The 20,929-nt window shown below is 40.6% G+C and overlaps 1 protein-coding gene across 1 annotated transcript in view; it reads right to left on the bottom strand.

Moving 5' to 3' along the window:
- Positions 1 to 20,929, bottom strand: part of CNTNAP4 (contactin associated protein family member 4) — a 307,324-nt gene that overhangs the window by 205,629 nt on the left and 80,766 nt on the right. Inside the window, exon 3 of the mRNA XM_034773172.1 lies at positions 9,039 to 9,232. Coding sequence (XP_034629063.1) covers positions 9,039 to 9,232 — 194 coding nt within the window. The remainder of the gene's footprint in view (positions 1 to 9,038; positions 9,233 to 20,929) is intronic.

Below are 20,929 nucleotides of genomic sequence, written 5' to 3'. Positions count from 1 at the left end.
GATCATGAATGTTTTGGATTCTTGGCAGAAAAATAATTCAGATCAGCAGTAATACTGATCCTCAGAGACTTTTTTTTTTTACTTTAAGTGAATATACCTCTCAGTCTGCAGCCTCTAAACCTGTCTGGAACACTGCCAACATACTCAATTAAAACATCGACATAACTTATAAGAGATTGAGATTTGAACCCCAGTGCTTCTGATCACTTAGAGTAACTGTGACAAGGAAGTATACATTGACTAAGATGGACCTATGAACTTCTAATTCCAGTAAAGCATTCACTTCTATAAATTGGGGCACAAAGTGTATTTTGAACATACACTATATTTTCTTTGTTATTTGAATCTGGCTTCCTTAGTTGTCTGAAACATACAAGTTCTCATTTGAGTTAATTTAAAAAAAAATATATTACAAACCATATTACAGCTGGGGTAGGTATGCATTCATCTTTTCACCTCTGCTATTTTATACAAACTATCAATCATTGTGACTGATAAATCAGACTTATTAGATGTCTGTTAAATGTTGTATAAAAATACCAATGGATATCGAGTTCATTTCAATTGGCAGTGAAGCCATAAACCTGGCTATAAAAAAAATCAGACATTTTAGATAAATATTATAATACCTCAATTTGCATATTGACAAATGTACATTACATCTTTTACACAAGTTTCCCCACCAACAAATCCTTCACTTCCATATTGCTGACACTGGAGTTTCCCCTCCATCCTGCATCTCATCTCTGGCTTCCCAGACTTGAATTTCCCATCACCTCCCCTTCAAGCCCTCTCCCCTTCTTAGGTTATCCTACATTTAGTATTCTCCATAGCCCACTATCGCTCTTCCCCCCCCCCCCCAAATAAACCTCTCTCCCCCCAAACTGCCTACAGCCACTGAGATACGGACAAGACAATACCCTATACCACACTGTCCACATCACTTTAACCATTTCCTTCTGGTCGTGGGCAGGATGGGGCTATGCTCTAGGCAATATCTATAAGGTTAGAGTCCTGCTACAGTGAGGTCCCTGGAGTGGACTGTGCATAAAATTGTCAAGAGTGCTCAAGTTTTTTAAGACACATTAAAGTCAATGGGGCTTGCATGCCTAAATCTCTTCGGTACCTTAGTAAATTTTACCCCATAACCAAAGAGATGTGGCCTATATCACCTTACCTCCCCCTACGACCCAGCATTGTTTCTCTCCCAATTAGGGAAATGAATCAGCTGCTCAAGGAGCTAAAAAGTAGACACCTGAAATCTGGAGTTTCTTGGTCAACCAAGGAGATTTAATAGGTATAAATATGCATCAAGTTATTTTCCTCTGGAATAAAGTGAATGCTACAAAAGAAGCTTATATTTGTCCAGGTTTTAAAAACAATTTGAGTTTTGTCATGTCTACTTTTTTTGTTTCCTTTCCACGAACATTTTTACAAACAAGGTTACTGGCTGAAATATTCACCAAAGTATTCAAGATTGTCACAGGGTGTTCTACTCACCTCTAGGGGCACCTCCTTTTTGCCATGTCCGGTCAGTTCTGACACCCCCTTCTGCTGCTCACTGCATGCCCTGCCCTCTCTCTTTTGCTCCCTGCAACTCAGGGTACTCTTTCTTCATGTCTTGGCCTTCCGGCCAGGTCATTTTAGTCTTCCCCTTCCAGGGTATCAAAGTCTTTCTCTACTAACAGTCTCAGGCAGCCATCTCATGCACTGCCCTAATTGTACCACTTTCCCAGTGTCTAGTAGGGGAACCCAGGCCTGCCCACTATTCTGGATTCCAGTCCAGGGACCCTATAGCTGTGTGTAAGCGTGCAGGACTCACCCCTGTGGCATCTCCTGCTGGTCTCTGTTGAGAATTAGCTCTCCAGCCATCAGAGCGCCCTCTGCAGGCCGGTGATCCGCCTTACCGCTGGCACCGTGTCCCTCCCAGGACCCCAGTGCCCATTTCTCTGGGTGCTGCCCCTCTGGCAGTAACCCCCAATCTCAGGGTCTCCCCTCCCATGGGAACCCCCAGCCCCTATCCCCACCTCGCCTCAGTCTTGGCTACTGCCAGTCACCACTTAGCCCCCGCTCACTGGGGCAGACTGCAGTGTATCAGCCACTCATCACAGGCAAGGGGGGTTTGGACCTGCTGCCTCTACCTTGTCTACCGGTAGGTTTCCTCCTGCAACCCAAGTGCCCCATTGGCCTTGCCCTAGGCCGGCAGCCTGGGGCTTTCCTAGGCCAGAGCTCCCCAGCTCCCTTGGCCCTTCCCCAGCCCTGCTCCACTCTAGGCACTTGGTTAAGCTCCCTGCAGCCAGGCCCTTCTCTCTCTGAATGCAGAGAGAGACTATCTGCTTGAGCTCCTTGCTCAAGCCTTTATAGGGCCAGCTGGTCCCTGATTGAGGCATGACCCCAGCTGAGCCTACTTCCCACTCAGCCTGGACTGTTCTCCCAGCCCTCTCCCAGCACTGGTTTTAACCCTGTCAGGGCTGTAGCGGGTAGCCACCCCGCAACACTGGGCAATTGTGGTCTGTTTTCCCTCACACCTTGTTGCTCTTTCCCTGGACTCCTTCCTCCAGCTTCTTGCTTCCCCTGCCTCTCTGGGTGTGGGAACTAAAACTCCCTCCTCCGAGGGAGTGACTATAGACTACTTTCCTGCAGCCCCTTTCTGTTGCTAGCTTCCTGGTTTTATCCCAGTCCTGCCTGTTCCTTCTCAGCTTGGTCCTGACATCATTCAGGGGATTACTTAGACCATCTTATTCCCCTCAGAATAAGGCCTACTGGGTAATTGGCCCCTTCACAGCATCATTAACCCCTTCCAGGCTGGTGTGGGGTGAACACCCTATCACAAAGACATTATTGCAGAACATTTGTGTATAGTGAATTTCAAACTTGCTATTGCGAGCATTAACTAATCTAATCAGGGAACAGAAATATACCATTGTGATCTATACAGCCAATCAAAACAACTCAGATACTGAATGCCTGCAACAAACTGTTTATGAATGGAGAGCTAGAAGTATTTGCAAAAAGTATTATCCTGCAAATACTTTTAAAATGATGGATTCACTTGCATAAATCACAGTCTGCTCACGGACAATTCACAAATAGAAAAAGATGCAAAAATTCATTGAATAAATTATTTGTAATGAATTATTCACCTGGCTCTGCTCTCCTCGTCATTCCAAGTGAAAAAACAGACTAAGCATATGTTACAGCTATCTGAGTACAGCACAAACTTCATTAGCCAACACTTCTCCACTGGCAGGTGTTGGTCATTTGTATCTCAGATGGGATTTTATATTCTAGCTTGGTCCCAACTTGGAGAGTTTTAAACAGATGATGATACCCGCTTCACCTCTGAATCAGCAAAGGAATGAACATATGCTATATTAAGGGCAGGAAAAGAGCCTATATTTTTATTGTATATAAAATGTTGTGATCATTTATTTGTTTCTGCTTTTATGCAATTTGTGACAATGACTAAATAAAGAAGCCATCTTCTGCAATATTATTAATAAACTGCTAAGTAAAAATAAAAGGGAAATGTAATAATCTTACAAAACCTCCATCTAGTATTATTATTTTTACTTTAAAAAAATTTATTTCTAAATTCAGCTCAATAATAAATAAATTACAGTGGAGACTTTTTTGAAGGCAAAAGCCTTTAAATACAAACCTTTATTAATCTTCAGGTTTTCTTTCAGTTTCCATCAGCCATCCACTTCCTTTAAGAGACCACTTTTTTCAATCTCCTGTGTGGCCACATAATACATGTTTCAGGTTACATTAAAGCATCTAGGGCCTGATCCTGCTGTCGATTAATTCAGTTTTAAAAGTCCCACTGACTGAAGCAGGAAAGGGAGCATTTCTAATCTATTTATGTAGCTTTAGGCTTTACACTGCCACTCAGCACCACCGTATCTGACCCCTTTCCACATAATATCAGTATCAGTAACAAAGTCTTTAGTGGACTTAATGGAGTCTCTGGATCTACTTTTTCAACTACAAACTACTTAGTTTGTTCTTTTTCTTTTGTTGGTTGGTTGAATTGTCTCTTTGCTACAGGGTGTTTGTTTTTTGCATGGGGGGAGAGTAGTGTTGAATAGATGATGGTGTCAGTGTTGCGACTGCTGTTCTTGCTATGGAAGACAGGCATAGTCAAAGAAAAGCTAAAAACATGAGCTCATTAAAAGCAAAACAATCAATTGTCAACACATAGTAGCTCTGTGACAAAGGGCATCTATTTAGGATTTTTTGTTGTAGTTATTTGTTAAAAACACATATTCTGTGCAAAAGATTATAGGGATTTTTGTTTTGTTTTTATTTAAGATAGCAATGTCCTTGCTATGATAAACACTAGTTCAGGCTATATTGAGCTTAGCAATTTATATGCTAAATTAAAACATATTAAGAACATTTTCTTGCCTTTCATGCTGGGTTTTTTTAAACATAAAAAATGCAGATGTTTTAAACCACAAGGGTTCATTCTGTAGCATTTTAAACATACTCTCTAAACTTACTGAAAGATAAATTACAAAGATTACTGCTAAGACAGGTACATTTTATATGTTATGCAAGAGACATACAAACTGATAGAGCCTGAATACGTTTTCTTTTTGAGAATGCTATGGAGACACGGAGGTTGGTTGCAGTTTAGTTATTATGCATAAATGAATTATGCAAAGTTAATTTGAATCAGACTGTTTCTGGTGTCTTGAAAAACAAGTCAAAATATAATCCAAACACCTGATGTGCAAGCCATTGCAAATGTAGATACTTCAAAAAAGAGATCTATTAAAAATTCACAATGGCAGGCTGTCCTGCTGAGTCACATGCAGGGGAACTCCCCCTTTGCAAAAGGTAGGAATGGGGAAGTTGCCATTTCTGAAGACTCTCCACTCTGTGTACTGGACCCACAAAGGCTGGAAATCTGTGCATAAGGTGACCCAAGGGTGGCTGGGGCTGGAGAAATATCTATGCCATATACATAGTCCCCACCACCAGACTGACAGGAAATCTATTGAAAAGTTATTCCAACTGGAGGCTGGCAGTGGAGTCCATGGAACTCCCCTCCCCTCACCTTGTAGAGGTCCCTGGAATTAGACTTCAAGGAAGCTGGAGTGAGGATCAGAAGTCAGGGCAGTGATACTTCCAGTTATAACATGAGCCAGGAAAAAGAATAAAGGAAAACAGCATGTGGAAAACAGGCCCCCGAATTTATCAGAAAAAATATTTTTACATTGTTTTAAGAGGCATTTTCAAACTGTGTCTTCCACTGCATTTTCAAGACAGAGCTTGCTACTTGTGATTTCACTATGTGTAACAATCTGAATGCTGAACCCTGGTAATTTCTGATGTCACTTCTCTGCTTTAGGCTTATATTTGAGAAGATAGTTTAATAAATATTAATGGCACCTAGATCAAAGGTTCGTAATGGATAAAGTGTCATGTCCTTGAAAAACAATGAATTTTGGAATTGTGGACATTTCTCACATCGTATATCAGAAAAGGAAACAGGCTAGCTGTAATTGGAAAATAATTGCAATTTTTTCCCCTCCAAATCGACTGCATGGCATAGTGATGCATCCTTCAGTGGGCCATGTCACTTGTGTACTATGCCTTTCTCCCCCTCATCTGTTGCAGTTGTTTGAAAAATAAGATAGAAAAAATGTTCATCTTTCTAGGGCACAAAGCTAGAACTTAAATATGCATGTACTCAGATTTGCAATACAGATCACTATACAGAGAAAATGGGCCCCATTGTGTCTGTAATTATATTCTAAAAAATATAAAAATGCAAGCAGGTTGAAGAGTGTTTTGAAAGACATATAGTTTCCACTGTTCAAATGCATTAACTGTGTAAAGTAATATAAAGGAACATCTAAAATTAATTTGAACAGAATTAATCTCTTCCAAAGATTAAATGAACTCTTTATAAAAAGTCAAAGTCTTATCAAAATATGTATTTTATTATTAATAAGAGCTGCTTCATTAGAGAATTGCAGGCTGGTTAGAATTATACCAAGTTTCAAAAAAAGATGTTAAGATTGATCCTAGGCACTACAGAGATAGGCAAGTCTTATTTCGGTGCCAAGAAAAACAGTTGAGAAAATAAAGTACAACAGAGAAAATCTGCCCAGGTTGTGCAAAGGGAAATTGTGACTGACATATCAGAATGCCTTGAAAGAGTTAATAAAACATAAGAGAACAGAACTGTTAGGTATACTCTCTAGTCTTTCCAAAAAGCTTTTATTACAGAATCTTTAAGAGTAAACAGAATGCAAAAATGACAGGTAAAGTCTTTTCATGGACCAAGAGACAGCAAGTAGGGAATATGTTTAAGTAGTCAGCTGACAGAGTAGGAAGAGATCAAGGGCCAGACTGTCCCCAGCCCTGTATGGGTGGACAAAGGGGACACAGACCCACAAGCAACTCAGCAGTAGCGCTGAGAGCACAATCCTAGCTCAACAACCACAACTCCAGATGCTTAGCTTGTCAGCGGTGATAGTCTGCTAAAAATGGATGGAGATGGGGGGAGGAGTCCCTTGGCAGATGAGGTCCTTCGCTGGAGAAGACAATGCTGCACCCTTTCTAAGGCTGTTCCCGAGGCCATATGCCCTTTGCTCTCCCCTGCAAGTATTGTGCATGTCTAAGGCACAACATCTCTGGGACTTGTCACTAGGATGCAGAGCCTCCATCCCAGCCCCAATATCAGTTGCTTTACAGTTCAATTTAGACTCAATAGTGGCTATTCAATATTAATAAATAACACCTAAAAGGAACCAAATAGTGAGACATTAAATTCTACTGAAGGAATAAACATATTTGTTATTCAAGATTAGAAAGAATTTTCACAAATCCCAGAAAGACTCAACAAACATAGAACAATTGGGCAACTTGATGGGAGCTGTAATGAAATACAATGCAGGGTAATACATATTAAAAGGGACAATGTACTGCAAACTCTTTGCACACACTGATGAGTTCTGATTTACTTATAAACTCTCAGGGGAAGGGTGTGTGGGAAACAAAGCAAAAACTCTAGGAATCACCATAAAAATCCCAATGAAGCTGTTTGCCCAATGCACGGTGGTAGTCCAAAATGAAATAAGGAATCACACAACCTGTTCTCCTTTCTCAGATGAGAAGTTCCAATGATTTTAGAAGGGGATCAATTGTTTTCAGAGGACAGAAAATAATACAGAAAATATAATGAAATTATAAATTGATGTGATGAGCTTAACTTGAATCCTGCATTTAAAGTTGGTCCCTTCATCTGAGAAAAGTCATAATAGAACTCTAAAAGGTCAAGAGGACTACACAATAATTCGAGGCATAAGAGCTTCCATATAAAGACCAAAATTATGTTACTTAGTTTGGAGAAGAGAAAAGTAAAAGTTTGTCTAGAAATAAAGCATATAAAGAAAGAAGGGTATTGGAAAAAAAAAAAGTGTTCCTGAGTTCTGAATCACTACTCCCTCAAACCCTGCCTCCAACCAGCACATTACAATCAGTAGAGTGTCCCTTCTGACTAAGTTTGAGGAATGGGAATTGATGTCTTCCTTCTCCACCACAGCAACAATTAACAATTAGCTTCCTTCATGGTGCCCCAGTTCCAATATCTGCAACTGCACTTAACAACCATGGACAAGAGTTTGATGTTTCAATTATAATGATCACCAGTAAAATAGTTACCATCACTGACATTTAAAGTAGCCCTGTCAGGTTTCAGAATCAACACCTCATTGTAGTGTCCAGGCAGTTTACACCTCTCAGATTTATTGTTTCAGTCTGTCCACAGACTCCAGAAGACAATACTGTCGCACTTTGTGCTCATTTACCATTAAATTCCCCCACTTGTGAACATAAAGACTAGAATATATATTTGTTTTCTTTTTATGAAAACACATGCTGGGGCCCAAGTATGTAGCAAATTCAAAAAAGATAATTATGCAGCAACTTATGCCACTGCATACTCACATTATACCATACACAAGGCCTTGGCAATAATACAATGAAAAGAGCACTTAAAATCAAAAGTCAACAAAAATTAAAATGTATAAAATGAAATACATTTTAACACGTTTAATTAACCTTTGACACTCCCTGCAGTAAGAAATTATTGAAATGAAAAGTTTGGGAAATTGAAAAATGAATCAAACATGTACATGTATAAGAAGAGGATAGGCGTTACACTAGGCAGGATCCAATTTCAGTACAAGGAGTATCAATATTCTTGCTTCATTGCACAAATTGATAGCCACTGAGGATCAAGAAAAGTTCCCCCCTTTGTCAAATATTACAAAAATGCATGCGTAACATCGACTCTAGAATTACCTCTCAGGTGCTGAGCATCCTCCGCTATCATTGAAGTTGGTGGGAGTGGAGGGGCTGAGCACCTTTTAGGATGGTTTTCTAGGGGGTTAGGGCTCAAAATATCAGAAACAGGATTTAATAGATATTACCACAAAAGTTCTTGTGCTTACACTTTTTTTTAGAAAGCCATGGTTTCCTTTTTTTGTTTGATTTTTTTAAATCTTAGACCATATGAAATAAAAAATTTAACTACTTTAATACAATAAAAGTGACAGTAAAGAAAAACCACCACTCCACTGTACATAGCAACACAAAAAGGATTGTGCATCACCTTTTTATTCCTCAGATCACATCCTTTAGACTTTTTAATGGAATAATGTGAATTTAAACAAAAATTATCTTGTAGAAAGTAAAATTAAGAGTTATCTTTAGCTACACCTCTACCCCGATATAACGTGACCCGAAATAACACGAATTCTGATATAACGCGGTAAAGCAGTGCTCTGGGGGGGTGAGGCTGCGCACTCTGGCAGAGCAAAGCAAGTTCGATATAATGCGGTTTCACCTATAACGCGGTAAGATTTTTTGGCTCCCGAGGTCAGCGTTATATCGAGATAGAGGTGTATTTATTTGGATAGCCCTTTCAAAGTAATTCTTTAAATTCCATTGCTCTATATCTATTGCACATGCTCCAACTTATCCACTGAAACTCAGTACCTATCATTAAAGAAACATACCCAGATGATTTCTTCTTGATGATATTGTTTCCAGTTCCTTCCACTGTCACTGAACATCAGGAGGTAGTTTGTTACCCAGTCCGAACTCCCATATCCACCTTGGGTAGCAACCGCAGTGATCTCAGTTCTCTCACCAAGATCAATCTGGAGCCACTGATATTTGTTGGACACAAGAGGAGACCAACCACCAGCTCCTTTGAGAGTAAAGGGAGAAACAAAAGAAAAAAAAGAATAGAATAAAAGTTGTAGAAAGATACAAATTATTAATTCATAATAGGAGTAAATATCAAACCAATGTATAAAAAGACTAATTAAATTCACACTACAGATGAGCTAGAAATGATATATTCACTATTACTTGTGAGTGCCATTAAAAAAAATTGCCTGAAACAGTTTGAATGGAGGAATCTGAGCAAAAAATACTAAGATATATTGTGATTTTGCTTTACTGCCTTTTTTCCCGTTGTCATCCTGTATCCCTCTTTTGCAATGGACTTTTCAGTGTACAGTATATGTTTGTTAATTATAATAAGGCTCTTCACTTAGACAATGTCTTCATGGCAAGGTCTCAAAAATTTTTTACAAACCATAATTTACAAACCATAAATACAAACCATAATAATGTTCCAATGAAGTAAATATTTATGTCTATTTTTATGTTGGGTAAACTGAGGTAAGTGTATGGAGGGAGTTTATATGATTTTCCAAAACCACCAGTAAGTCAGTAGCTGATTCAGGAATACAAACTAAGGTCCTGATCCTGCAAACACTCATGCACATGCTTAATCAGTAAGGCTACTGACAGGAGAAAAGTTAAGTATATACATAATTGTTGCAGGATCAAGGCCTACAACCTGTACTCTATCAAGAAACTAGTACACTTTGGGCACTATATAAATAGTGGTAGTCATTCCTAAACAGAACATTTGATTTGAAAAAGAGTTAAGTTGATGTTGGCTTTTTTTTTTTTTACTTTGAACTTTGGGGTACAGATGTGGGGACCCGTATGAAAGACCCCCCTAAGCTCATATTTTACCAGCTTAGGTTAAAACTTTTTTAAGGCACAAATGTTTTGTTTGTTTGTTTTTGGATGGTATTGCTGCCACCACCAAGTGATTTAAACAAACATTTAGGGAGTGGCCACTTGGAGCCCTATCCCCCCCCCAAATATTCCCCCAAACCCTTTTACTGTGGTGACGACGCAGGAAAGGAAACAGAACGCCAGGTCTGTGGTAGCTAGAGAGCTTTACAAGCCTCTTGCAAAAAGCCTCCCAGGAAAACTTTTCCTGGGGTTTTTATTTCTCTCCTTACTTTGTTTACAACTCTTCTTAGTGGTTACATTCTTGCGCATAGAAAAGCCAGGCAGTATACATGCACATAAGATAACGAACCCATCTCTTGAGCGCGTGAACACCAGCTGCGAGGGTACAATCAAATCAGCCAAATAAGTTTCCCAAACACAAACGCTGGATTGAAGGTCACTCCTGCCTCGTAGCCATGGGAGCAGTTTGCCGCGCCTGTGGACTGGCGATTCGGGAGCTATGCATCTCTACATTTTACCCCCTTTAGGGGGGGGAGTTGAGAATAATATACCAACTGTTAGGTTAGCAAAGTGAGCACAGACCAAATTTTTGGTTTTTAGGACACTGAAAATTAATTAGGTTTTTAAAAGAATAATTTTATTTAAAAAAAGTAAAAGAATTACACCTGCAAAATTGGGATGGAAGATAACTTTACAGGGTAAATAAAAAGATTTAAAACCCAGAGGATTTTTTTTATTTTGCTTTTTAGTTACAAAACAGGAATAAAATTACCTTTTAGCACAGGGAAAATTTGCAAGCTAAAACAAAAGATAATTTAACACTTCTCTTTTTTGCTATTACTTACAATTTTTGTAATTTTAGATGCTTATATTTTAGGTAGGGTTTTAGGAAAGTTTTTTTTTTCCTGCCCTGGTCCCTCTTTGTTTGAGAGAGAACAACAAAGAGAGACCACACAAAAACCTTCCCTCACAGATTTGAAAGGGTTTTTTGTTTTATTGGGGGTTTTTTTGGTTAGGTGCCAACCAGGTTATTTGAGCTTTTTAACCCCTTACAGGTAAAGAAGGGATTTTATGCTACCCTTAGCTCTATGTTTATGACAGTCACCCAAATTGCTGGAAAATCTACTTTACACTGGCTGTGATTTTTTTTTTTTTTTGAGTTTTAGGAGAAAACAGAATTGATAAGACACATGCACCTTTAGATATTCTACAGATTATATAAAAATTACCAATATTTTTTACATTTTAAGGATGATTTTAACCAGTTGATTTTGGGAAACTTATGGGAGAATGCATTAGCCACTTTGTTAGAAGCTTTTGAAATGTGTTGTATTTTAACATTAAAATTCTGAACAACTAAACTTTACCGAAGAAGTTTTTTGTTATTTTGTTTTGATGGTATGAAGCTACTATAGTGCAGCATGGTTGATTTGCAGGTGAAAATTCTGTTTTTAAATATATAGGCGTAGCTTCTTTAGAGAGTACACAATTGTGTAACTTTTTTTTTTTTTTTGTGATTGACCCATGACTTTTTAAAAATATATATTTTTGCTGAGAAACACGACAGGGTGGAATTTTTGATCCCATTTATTTTATTTTATTTTATTTTGCATTAAAACTGCTTCCACACCATGCTTGGATGCATTTGTGGCTACTAGAAAAGGTTTGTTAAAGTTTGGGGCCCTTAGCACAGGGTTAGACATGAGTGTTGCTTTAAGCTGGTTAAAGGCCTTTTGACACTTTTTAGTTTACTGAGTTGCATTTGGCTGTTTTTTTTTTGTTAGGTTTGTTAGTGGGGTGGCGATTTGGCTGTAGTGCAATACAAATTGCCTGTAATATTTGGCCAAGCCTAAGAAGGATTGGACCTGTTTTTTTGACTTTGGGACAGGCCACTTTTGGATAACATTTACTTTGGCCTGTAGGAAGTTGATATTTTTTTTGACCAACCTGATGTTTAAGGTAAGTTACTTTGTTTAGGCCTATTTAACACTTTTTAGCCTTAACAGTTAGTTTTGCCTTTCTTATGTGCTCAAAGACTTTTTGTAGATGCTTTAGGTGTTTTGCCCATCAATTAGAAAGGATGGCCACATTATTAAGGTAAACAACTGCAGATTTTTAAAATTTCACTAGGAGACTATTTACAAGGTTTTGGAAGGTGGCGGGTGCATTTTGCAGGCCGAAAGGGAGCACATTAAATTTATACAGCCCTACATGGGTGATGAAGGCTGACCCTTTTTTGGCAGATTTATTTAGTGGTACTTGCCCATACCCCTTGGTTAAGTTTAAGGTAGAGATGAACTGGGCACGTTCCAGTTTTTTTAATAGCTTATTTGTGCCTGGCATTGGATAGTTGCATTGGATAGTTGTCTGGGCGAGTTACAGCATTTAGCTTACGGTAGTTCATGCAAAAGCGTATTTCCCATCCGGTTTGGGAACTAGAACCACTGGAGATGCCCATGCACTTTTAGAGGGGCAGATTACCCCCATTTGTAGCATGTCCTGGATCTCCCGTTTTATAGCAGTTTTGGCTTGAGGAGCCACCCAGTAAGGTTGGGCTTTAATTGGACGAGCATTATCTGTGTTAATGGAGTGGTATGCCCATTTGGTTCATTCTGGGGTGGCTGAGAACATTGGCGTGAAGCTAGTGCACAGCTTCCTGATCTGTTGTTGCTGCATATGTTTGAGGGTTATTGAGAGGTTTACCTTTTTCACGCCACTGTTACTTTTTTTTTTTTTTTTTTGGTAGTAGACACCTTAAGGCCACTTAGTGTTATTTTCTCCCTGGGCTGTAAACTGACAAACTTTTAATTTTTTGGAATAAAAGGGCTTTAGAGAATTAACATGGTACACTTTAGGCTTTAGGTTTGAGGTGGGGGATGCTATGAGATAGTTAACAGCTCCCAGGCGCTCTTGGACTGTAAATGGCCTGTTTTATGACACTTTTATTTTATGGGCCTGGAGCACCTTCAAGACCATGACCTGTTTCCCTACTTTGAAGGAACGCTTTTTGGCATATTTATTATACCAGGCCTTTTACTCTTTTTTAGCATCTTTTGGGTTTTCTTTAGCTAGGGCTAAAGAGTTTTGGAGGGTGTTTTGCAGGATGTTTACAAAGTTTAGAATGTTAGTTCCTGGAGAAGGCGTAAACCCCTCCCATTGCTGCTTCACCAACAGTAATGGCCCCTTAGCCTCACGGCCATACATAAGTTTAAATGGTGAAAACCCTAAACTGGGATGTGGTACAGCCCTGTAGGCAAAGAGCAACTGCTGCAACGTAAGGTCCCAATTATTGGAGTGCTTATTTACGAATTTACATATCATGGCCCCCAAAGTTTCATTCAACCTTTTTTACCAGGCCATTTGGGGTGGCAACCAAGTGGTTTACCCCATGAGCTTCCCAAAGGCCTTTTATGGTCCCTGCCAGGAAATTAGTTCCCAAATCCGTAACAATGTCAGAGGGTTAACCTACCCTGGAAAAATATTTGTTAATGCCTGGCACACACTTTTAGCCCTGGTGTTGCTTAGAGCTACTGCTTTTGGCTATCAGGTGGCAAAATTTATGAAAGTCAGTATGTACTGCTTTCCTTTGGGTGTCTTTTTTGGAAAAGGACTCAGAATATTTACAGCTACTTGCTGAAATGGAACCTTAATTATGGAGAGTGACTGAAGAGGGGCTTTGACCTGGTCTTGGTGTTTTTTTCACACTTTAACACACTTTACAAGACCGGACATAAGTAGAAATGTTCTTGCCCATTCCCCCCCAGTGGAAGGATTTTTCCAAAGGGTTTTTAGTCCTGTTTACCCCAGCATGGTCACTAGGATTATTGTGGGCTAACCTTAAGAGCTTTACTCGGTACTTAGTTGGAACTACCAACTGTCTTTGAGGATGGCAGTTTTCCTGGTGCCCACCAGAAAGAGTTTTCTTGTATAAAAGTCCTCTTTCTACAATAAACCGTGATTGAGTAGAAATGCTGAGAGACGGTGGGTTGCTCCGTGCTGCTGTCCAAGCTCCCTGAAGGCTTTCATCTGCTTCCTGCTTAGCCTGGAACTGTTTCCTTGATGCTGGAGACATCAGTGTCTCACTGGATTGTGGACTTGGGGTTGGTCCCTCTGGAAGTGATGTAGGTGATGGGGCTGTTTTTGTTGATTGTGAACCACTCTCCGCTGGTGCACTATGTTGTATTTTAGGTTCCAGATGAGCCTTTTGCATAGGTTTATCTGCTGCTGCCAGTGCAGGCTCGGTGGTGCCCTCTGGCATTGGAGTTGTAGATGGGTTTGCAAGTGCTGGATTCAGTGCTGGTGCTGGTTCTGGTTGGGTCTCTGGGACTGGATCCACTACAGCTATTGCAGTCATTGGCAGGATATTCAGTTCTACCACCTCAGTCTGGGGCTCTGGTAGAAGGCTCAGGAACAGGGATAGGTGTGAAGGCTTGCTTAGCCTGGCTGCGGGTGACCATTTCCACCCTTTTGGCTAGCTTCACATGGTTGGCCAAGTCTTTCCCGAGCAGCATGGGAATGGAATAATTATCATAGACTGCAAAAGTCCACTTCCTGACCAGCCCTTGAACTGGACAGGCAACTTGGCTATAGGCAAGTTTAAAGAGTTTGACATGAAGGGTTGAATTGTCACTTGGGCCTTTGGGTTAACGAATTTGGGGTTCACTAAGGATTGGTGGATAGCTGACACATGTGCTTCAGTGTCCCTCCACGTAGTAACCTTTTTCCCGCCCACACTCACAGTTTTCCTTTGCTCTGAGGGTATTTGGGAGGCATCTGGGCCTGGGGACCTTTGGTGTGATTTTAGTGTAATGAACCGCAATTTGTTGGGTTCTTGGGGCAGTTGGCCTTCACATGCCCCAGCTCATTACATTTAAAACATCGCCCAACTGACTGGTCCCTGGGGCGAGGTGGGTTGCTGGAGACTGGTGTGGTGGGACGATAAGGTGTTTGGGGGAGGGGGGGGTTGAGATGTAGGTGGGGCCTTAGGCTGCCCCCGGTGGTAGGGTATTGTTTCAGGTTGTCCCTTCTGATATTCGCTTCAACTGCTACTAACTCCCCCCCCCCGGCCACCTCCACCCATTTGGTTCCGATTTCCCCCACCTCGATTACAGTTTTGGGCTTCCTATCTAGGATGTACTTTTTTATTTTCTCAGGAACACCCTCTAAGAACTGCTTTATTTGCATTAGGAAAGACAGATTTTCCAGAGATTTAACGCTTGCTTCTGATATTCAGGCATCCCAATTTTTTACAATGTGGTAGGTGTGTTGGGAAAATGCCATGTCTGGTTTCCACCTTAGGGCTTTGAACCACTGATGGGCATGCTTGGGTGTTAGCCATTCTAATTCTGGCCTTTTTTTTTAAAAAAGTTTGTAGCGGTTTGTGTGTTCCTTAGGCATTTCAGCTGCCACCTCTGCTAAGGGTTCACTGAGCTGCGGCCTCAGCTTCACCATATACTGGTTTGTAGAGATGCTGTACCCAAGGCAGGCCCTTTTGAAATTTTCTAAGGCCGTTGTATTATTGCCTACGTTGTAGGTTGGGAATTTTTTTGGAATGGGGAGCAGTACCTGGAGAAGGATTGTTAGGGTTATCTGGTAGACCCAGCTTAGCCCTTTCCAGATCTAAGGGCTTCAGTTTTAACGCTATATCCAAGTGTTTCGCCTCCATTTTTGTCTCCAAGCGTTTTGCATGTTTTTTTCTTCTTCACTTCCAACTTTTTTTGTTTTGCGTATTTATATTAAGACATATATTTTGTTTCAATCATTTATCTTTTGTTTAATTTCCCACAGCCCTTCTTTTCAGTGGGGGGAGGGCGAGGCATTTTTTCCCCCTTCATGGACAAACTCCCGTGGAAAATATAGAGACCTGGTATGTGTTGTTCTGAATTAGGAGCCCTAGGCAGGTTCCTGTTGTCTCCAATCACCTCCTGGACACTTTGTCAGAAAAGATTTCTAATACAATCTTCTTTATTGCCCATTGTCCCTTGCTGCAATAGTCTCCATTGGGATTATCTGCACAGAGTGTGCCTGAGGGATCTACAGTGAGGTTTCAAAAACAAACATAACACAAGTACTCTTTATGGGTAACATGGCTGACATAAGTGGTGCAAATAACTAATAAAAATAAACCTGACTGGATAATTGTGGTGACGACGCAGGAAAGGAAACAGAACACCAGGTCTGTGGTAGCCGAAAAGCCCCTCTACCTCCAGGAACTTTTCCTGGGGCTTTTATTCTTTACTTACTTTGTTTACAACACTTTTTAGTGGTTACATTCCTGCGCATAAAAAGGCCAGGCAGTATACATGCACATAAAATAACAAACCCATCTCGTGAGCGCGTGAATGCCAGCTGCGAGGAAACAATCAAATCAGCCAAATAAGTTTCCCAAACATAGGCGCTAGAACAAGGTCACTCCTGCCTCATTGCCAAGGGAACAGTTTGCCGTTCTTCAAGGCTTGTGATTAGGGAGCAACACATTCCTACAGATAATCCTGAATACTACTCCTTGTAGTATTAATTACAACTATGAAAAATCCCTTAAATATTTATTGTGTGTTGAAAGCTGGGATTCTCATTAAGCTTTGCAATTTTAGCCCAATGTGAAAAGCTACCATTCCTTCCACCTCTTCAGCCCCAATCCCTTTCCTTTATGAATCTGTATTTTCCCATTTTGCTCTAGCAGCACTGTGTCTTTTGGAGCCACTTGACAGGCTAATGGAGTGTCCCCTGCTTTGTACTCTTCTGCACATCAGTCTGCCAGGGACCACAATGTGGGCAAACACCACACAGTTCCTATCAGCCAGCTGTTGGTACTTATTGAGTTCCAAACACCCATGCAACACTTGGGTTACCATACGTCCGGATTTTCCCGGACATGTCTGGCTTTTTGGGCTTCAAATCCCCATCCGGGGGAAAATCTCAAAAAGCCGCACATGTCTGGGAAAATCGGGACATGCGGGGCTGGCGGTGCTGGGCTGGGGGTGCTGAGCTGGCGCTGCCGGGCCGGGGACCAGCGGTGCTCAGCCGGGGGTGCTCGGCCGGGGGCTGGCCCGGGGCCGGCACCCCAGGGCCCGAGCCGACCCAGGCTGGAGACGCCGGGGGGGCCAGACTGGGCCGCGCCTCATCCCCCCACACCCCCCCTACCTGCTTCAGGCTTCCCGCGAATCAAATGTTCGTGGGAAGCAGGGGAGGGGGCGGAGTTAGGGCGGGGCTGGGGGCGGGGCCCTGTGGAGTGTCCTCTTTTTGGACACTCAAAATATGGTAACCCTATGCAACACTTACATCTAAACCTGCTAATTAAGGTATAGGATATAAACATTTTAAAATGACTAATTTTTGAGAATTTTTAGATAAGCCTAATTCTTTTTAGAATACCCCTGGCAAATAAATTTCTTAAATGTGATAGTTAAATATTGAGACTCATTTGCACATGATGATAAAATCTAAGAAACTGACCATTTTCAACAGTTGTTAATATGCAGACATTTGACTTATGAACTCTCATTCATTACCATTTCTGTCAATTTCTGCAATGTTTGTCATCTAATATTATTTGTAAAGTTAATTTGATGTCAAATGTGTTTTACGTTGAACTTCATGGAATGCAATACATTTTGCATTATTTTTTAAACAGAGAATGCATTGTGCAATGTATTTTTGCAAGATAAGCCACCTTAAGGGACTGGACAGAAAGTCTTCTTCATCAAAAAAACAACTTATAGCTCAATTAATTATCTGAGCAAGAATTTCAGTCACTGAGCCATAAGCAAGGGCCATGCCTGCAGCTTGTCTCTAGACCTTGGGGAAGTTCACATGAAGGGAGTTGCTTTTTTTAAAGCATGAAGGAGAAGAGCTCCCCTCCTGTGCATCTCCTACAACATGAAAAATATAAGCTGCTCAACTATCCTGCCTGCAGCCTCCTTAGCCTCTGCCTTCCCATCTTCTAGTTCACTGCGCCCCCCTCTCCACTACCCTATGCAGGTTTTGACTTCTGAACTCATACATTTTAGACATTTTTTAATGTATAAATTCAGCAAGTATAAAAATTATATGTTTAAAACATTATAAATAGAACAACATAAGTATGCACAACTTAAGTGAACAGAAGAAACCTGGAGTGGGCTGAGAAGAGGAGGCAGGCAGTGGGAGGCAGAAGGTGCCTGTTTAGGATTTAGAGCAGATGACAATTGCTGAAGGTCTTGAGAGTGGAGCTGCCCAGGGAATTAGTGAAACAATCATATGCACTGTGTTTAAAACTTTACATTCCCAGAAGAGAAAGTCTGAAATGATGATTGAGCTTTTTCACCTGACCTCACAGCTTGTCAGGCTGCCAGGCTCCTGCTGCTTCGTGTGAAACGCTTTTAGAAGTCTAGAACAGAAACTGGAGCACCGATTAAAGTTTATCTCAGGTGTGCTGCCCCATTATTTTTTATACTGCTACACTACTTCCTTTTGCTGCCTTGGTGTGTAAATTAAACCAATTTACAGCAGCTGACAGCAATGTATCCTCACTCACACCAGTTTATCAGTGCATAATTTACATCATCTTTTACGTCACTGCTTAATGTGGTCATATTATGATGAGTCAAACTTTTAACAAACACATATAGTATATGTGTCTTTTCTCTGGTTAAAAAAGCAGCATATTTCCCACATAGAGAAATCCATGGAAGCTGATTTTACACTGAATTCAATGGTTAAACCGGGGATGAATTTGGAACCACATACTACAACAAATTTTCTTGACAAAACCTAGTGGTGATTGTGATTTAATGTGCTTAGAAAAGTTAATTTCATGAGTTAAATGAAATTAAGTAGCTTGCAATGTCAGTGGAGATAAAACAATGACAAAACACATGGAGAAAAAATACCTTGTTTTGCTTTTCTTCAAGCTAAATAACAGAATCATACTTTAAATAAATTAAATGTTCATACAACTGCAACCATACTTGTAAGCAAACTAACTATGCAAGGTTTTTATAGAGTTGTCTACTGAACAGCAGGAGCCTGTATGCTTGCACTAAGATAGTAAATCACTTTTAGGACTCAAAAATTATTTTATTGACCAGATATTAACTCTGTTTAAAGATATGAGACATAATAAGATCAACAGGAAACTACAGCAATTCCAAAAACAGCAAACAGATACTGAACAGTGATACCGAGCTTTTTAAAAACTGTATCTAAGATCTATATTTAATTGCCACTTGAATGACCTTAATGTTTTTGCCTATGCCGTCTTATCCTATAGTTATGTTGGGGGTTGGGAGAAAACTCATTGGAGTTGGTGGGCTTAACAGCTGCCTTCCATTCAGGCTAAATGAATGCACTATTGAATACACCTTTGATTAGTTCAAGATTCTGAATTATGTAGGTAGAGGGGCTTCACTGTGGGCTGAATGTAACATAGGGGTGGGAGATTGATTTTGGTTGTAGCTGTGCATCAGTATGTGTGTGTTGGAGAAGGGATATAAACACCATAGAACCAGACAGAGAAGGAGCAAAGACGCTCCAAATGCACCCAGAGAAGCACTCATAATGTGGCCATGAGAAACAAGCCTAGAGAGAGTGCTGTGCTTTTGGACCGAATGCTGGCTGAAAGAGGTTTGGAGCTGTGAACAAAGAAACTATATCCTATTGTTTTATTTCTACCATGTTCAGGGAAATAGAACCATCTGTGAACTTTCTGTAATTAAACAGACTTGCATCAAACAAATCTCTCCATGTCTGACACCTAACTTTGGCTATCAGCTTAGGTCCAAAGAGGTTACACTGTATTCCTCTGATGAAGATGGGTATTTTGTGAATAGGAAGAAAAGAAAATATTTCCTTCTTGCACTGCACATTAATTTACACCCTACTTATTTTCCTGATCCCATTACTTACATTGAAATAACATTTATTTACTGTGTAGTTTTCTAGGACAATTGTCAATGTGAGTCCCCATTCTTAGATAAGTATGCCTGGATAACAGTCCAGAATCTTCTACAAAGAGTGTCCATTGAGACCCCTTATTTCCCACCGCCTCTTTCCTCATGAAAATTCCAAGGATATATAACATTGAATTTCCACTAACACCTTTCAAATCTTTCCACTAGTTTATGAATCCCTTTACAGGAGACTTTGAAGTAGTGGGGAAGGTGGCTATATGGACAAATCATCATGGAGAACCATTTACCCCAGCATTTCTCCTTTCAGAATATGGATCCCAACTATCAGGAAGTTAACAATTCATGGTGGACTGTTAAGGGAGTATGAGGATATTAGTTAAAAAGGACTGCAAGATTGCCCTCCTGAATTGTGAATCATGGGTGAAATCCTGGTCCCATTGAAGTCAATGGCAAAACTTCCATTGACTTCAACGGGCACAAGGTTTTAACTCATACCTAGAGGCCAACTTGAAGGAAGGCATGAGAGCATATGATTCACCAAGTAGCTGCTTAGCATACTTCAGTGATGGAATTAGTGTGAAGGTGTGACAGGTTCAGTCACAGAGACCCTCTTGGGATTGTCACCTGATGTGCTGAAACTACCACTGAGCCCATTTTCTCTGATGGCTTGGGACTCCAGAATCCTGTCTTGTTGAGCCAGACACGCTAGCCTCTCCAACACAGACCCAGGGTCTGATCCATGCCCCCAAAGCTGCAGACTTAACTCAGCAAGTACTCTTGTCTTCAGCACCCAGACGCCCATCTCCCAATGGGATCCAAATCCCAAATAAATCCATTTTACGCAGTATAAAGATTATACAGGGTAAACTCATAAATTGTCTACCCTCTATAACACTGATAGAGAGATATGCGGAGCTGTTTGCTCCCCCAGGTATTAATCACTTACTCTGGGTTAATTA

Source organism: Trachemys scripta, chromosome 6 (assembly GCF_013100865.1).
Source record: "Trachemys scripta elegans isolate TJP31775 chromosome 6, CAS_Tse_1.0, whole genome shotgun sequence".
Taxonomy (NCBI): Eukaryota; Metazoa; Chordata; order Testudines; family Emydidae; genus Trachemys; species Trachemys scripta.
This window is presented reverse-complemented; position numbering and strand designations above follow the sequence as displayed.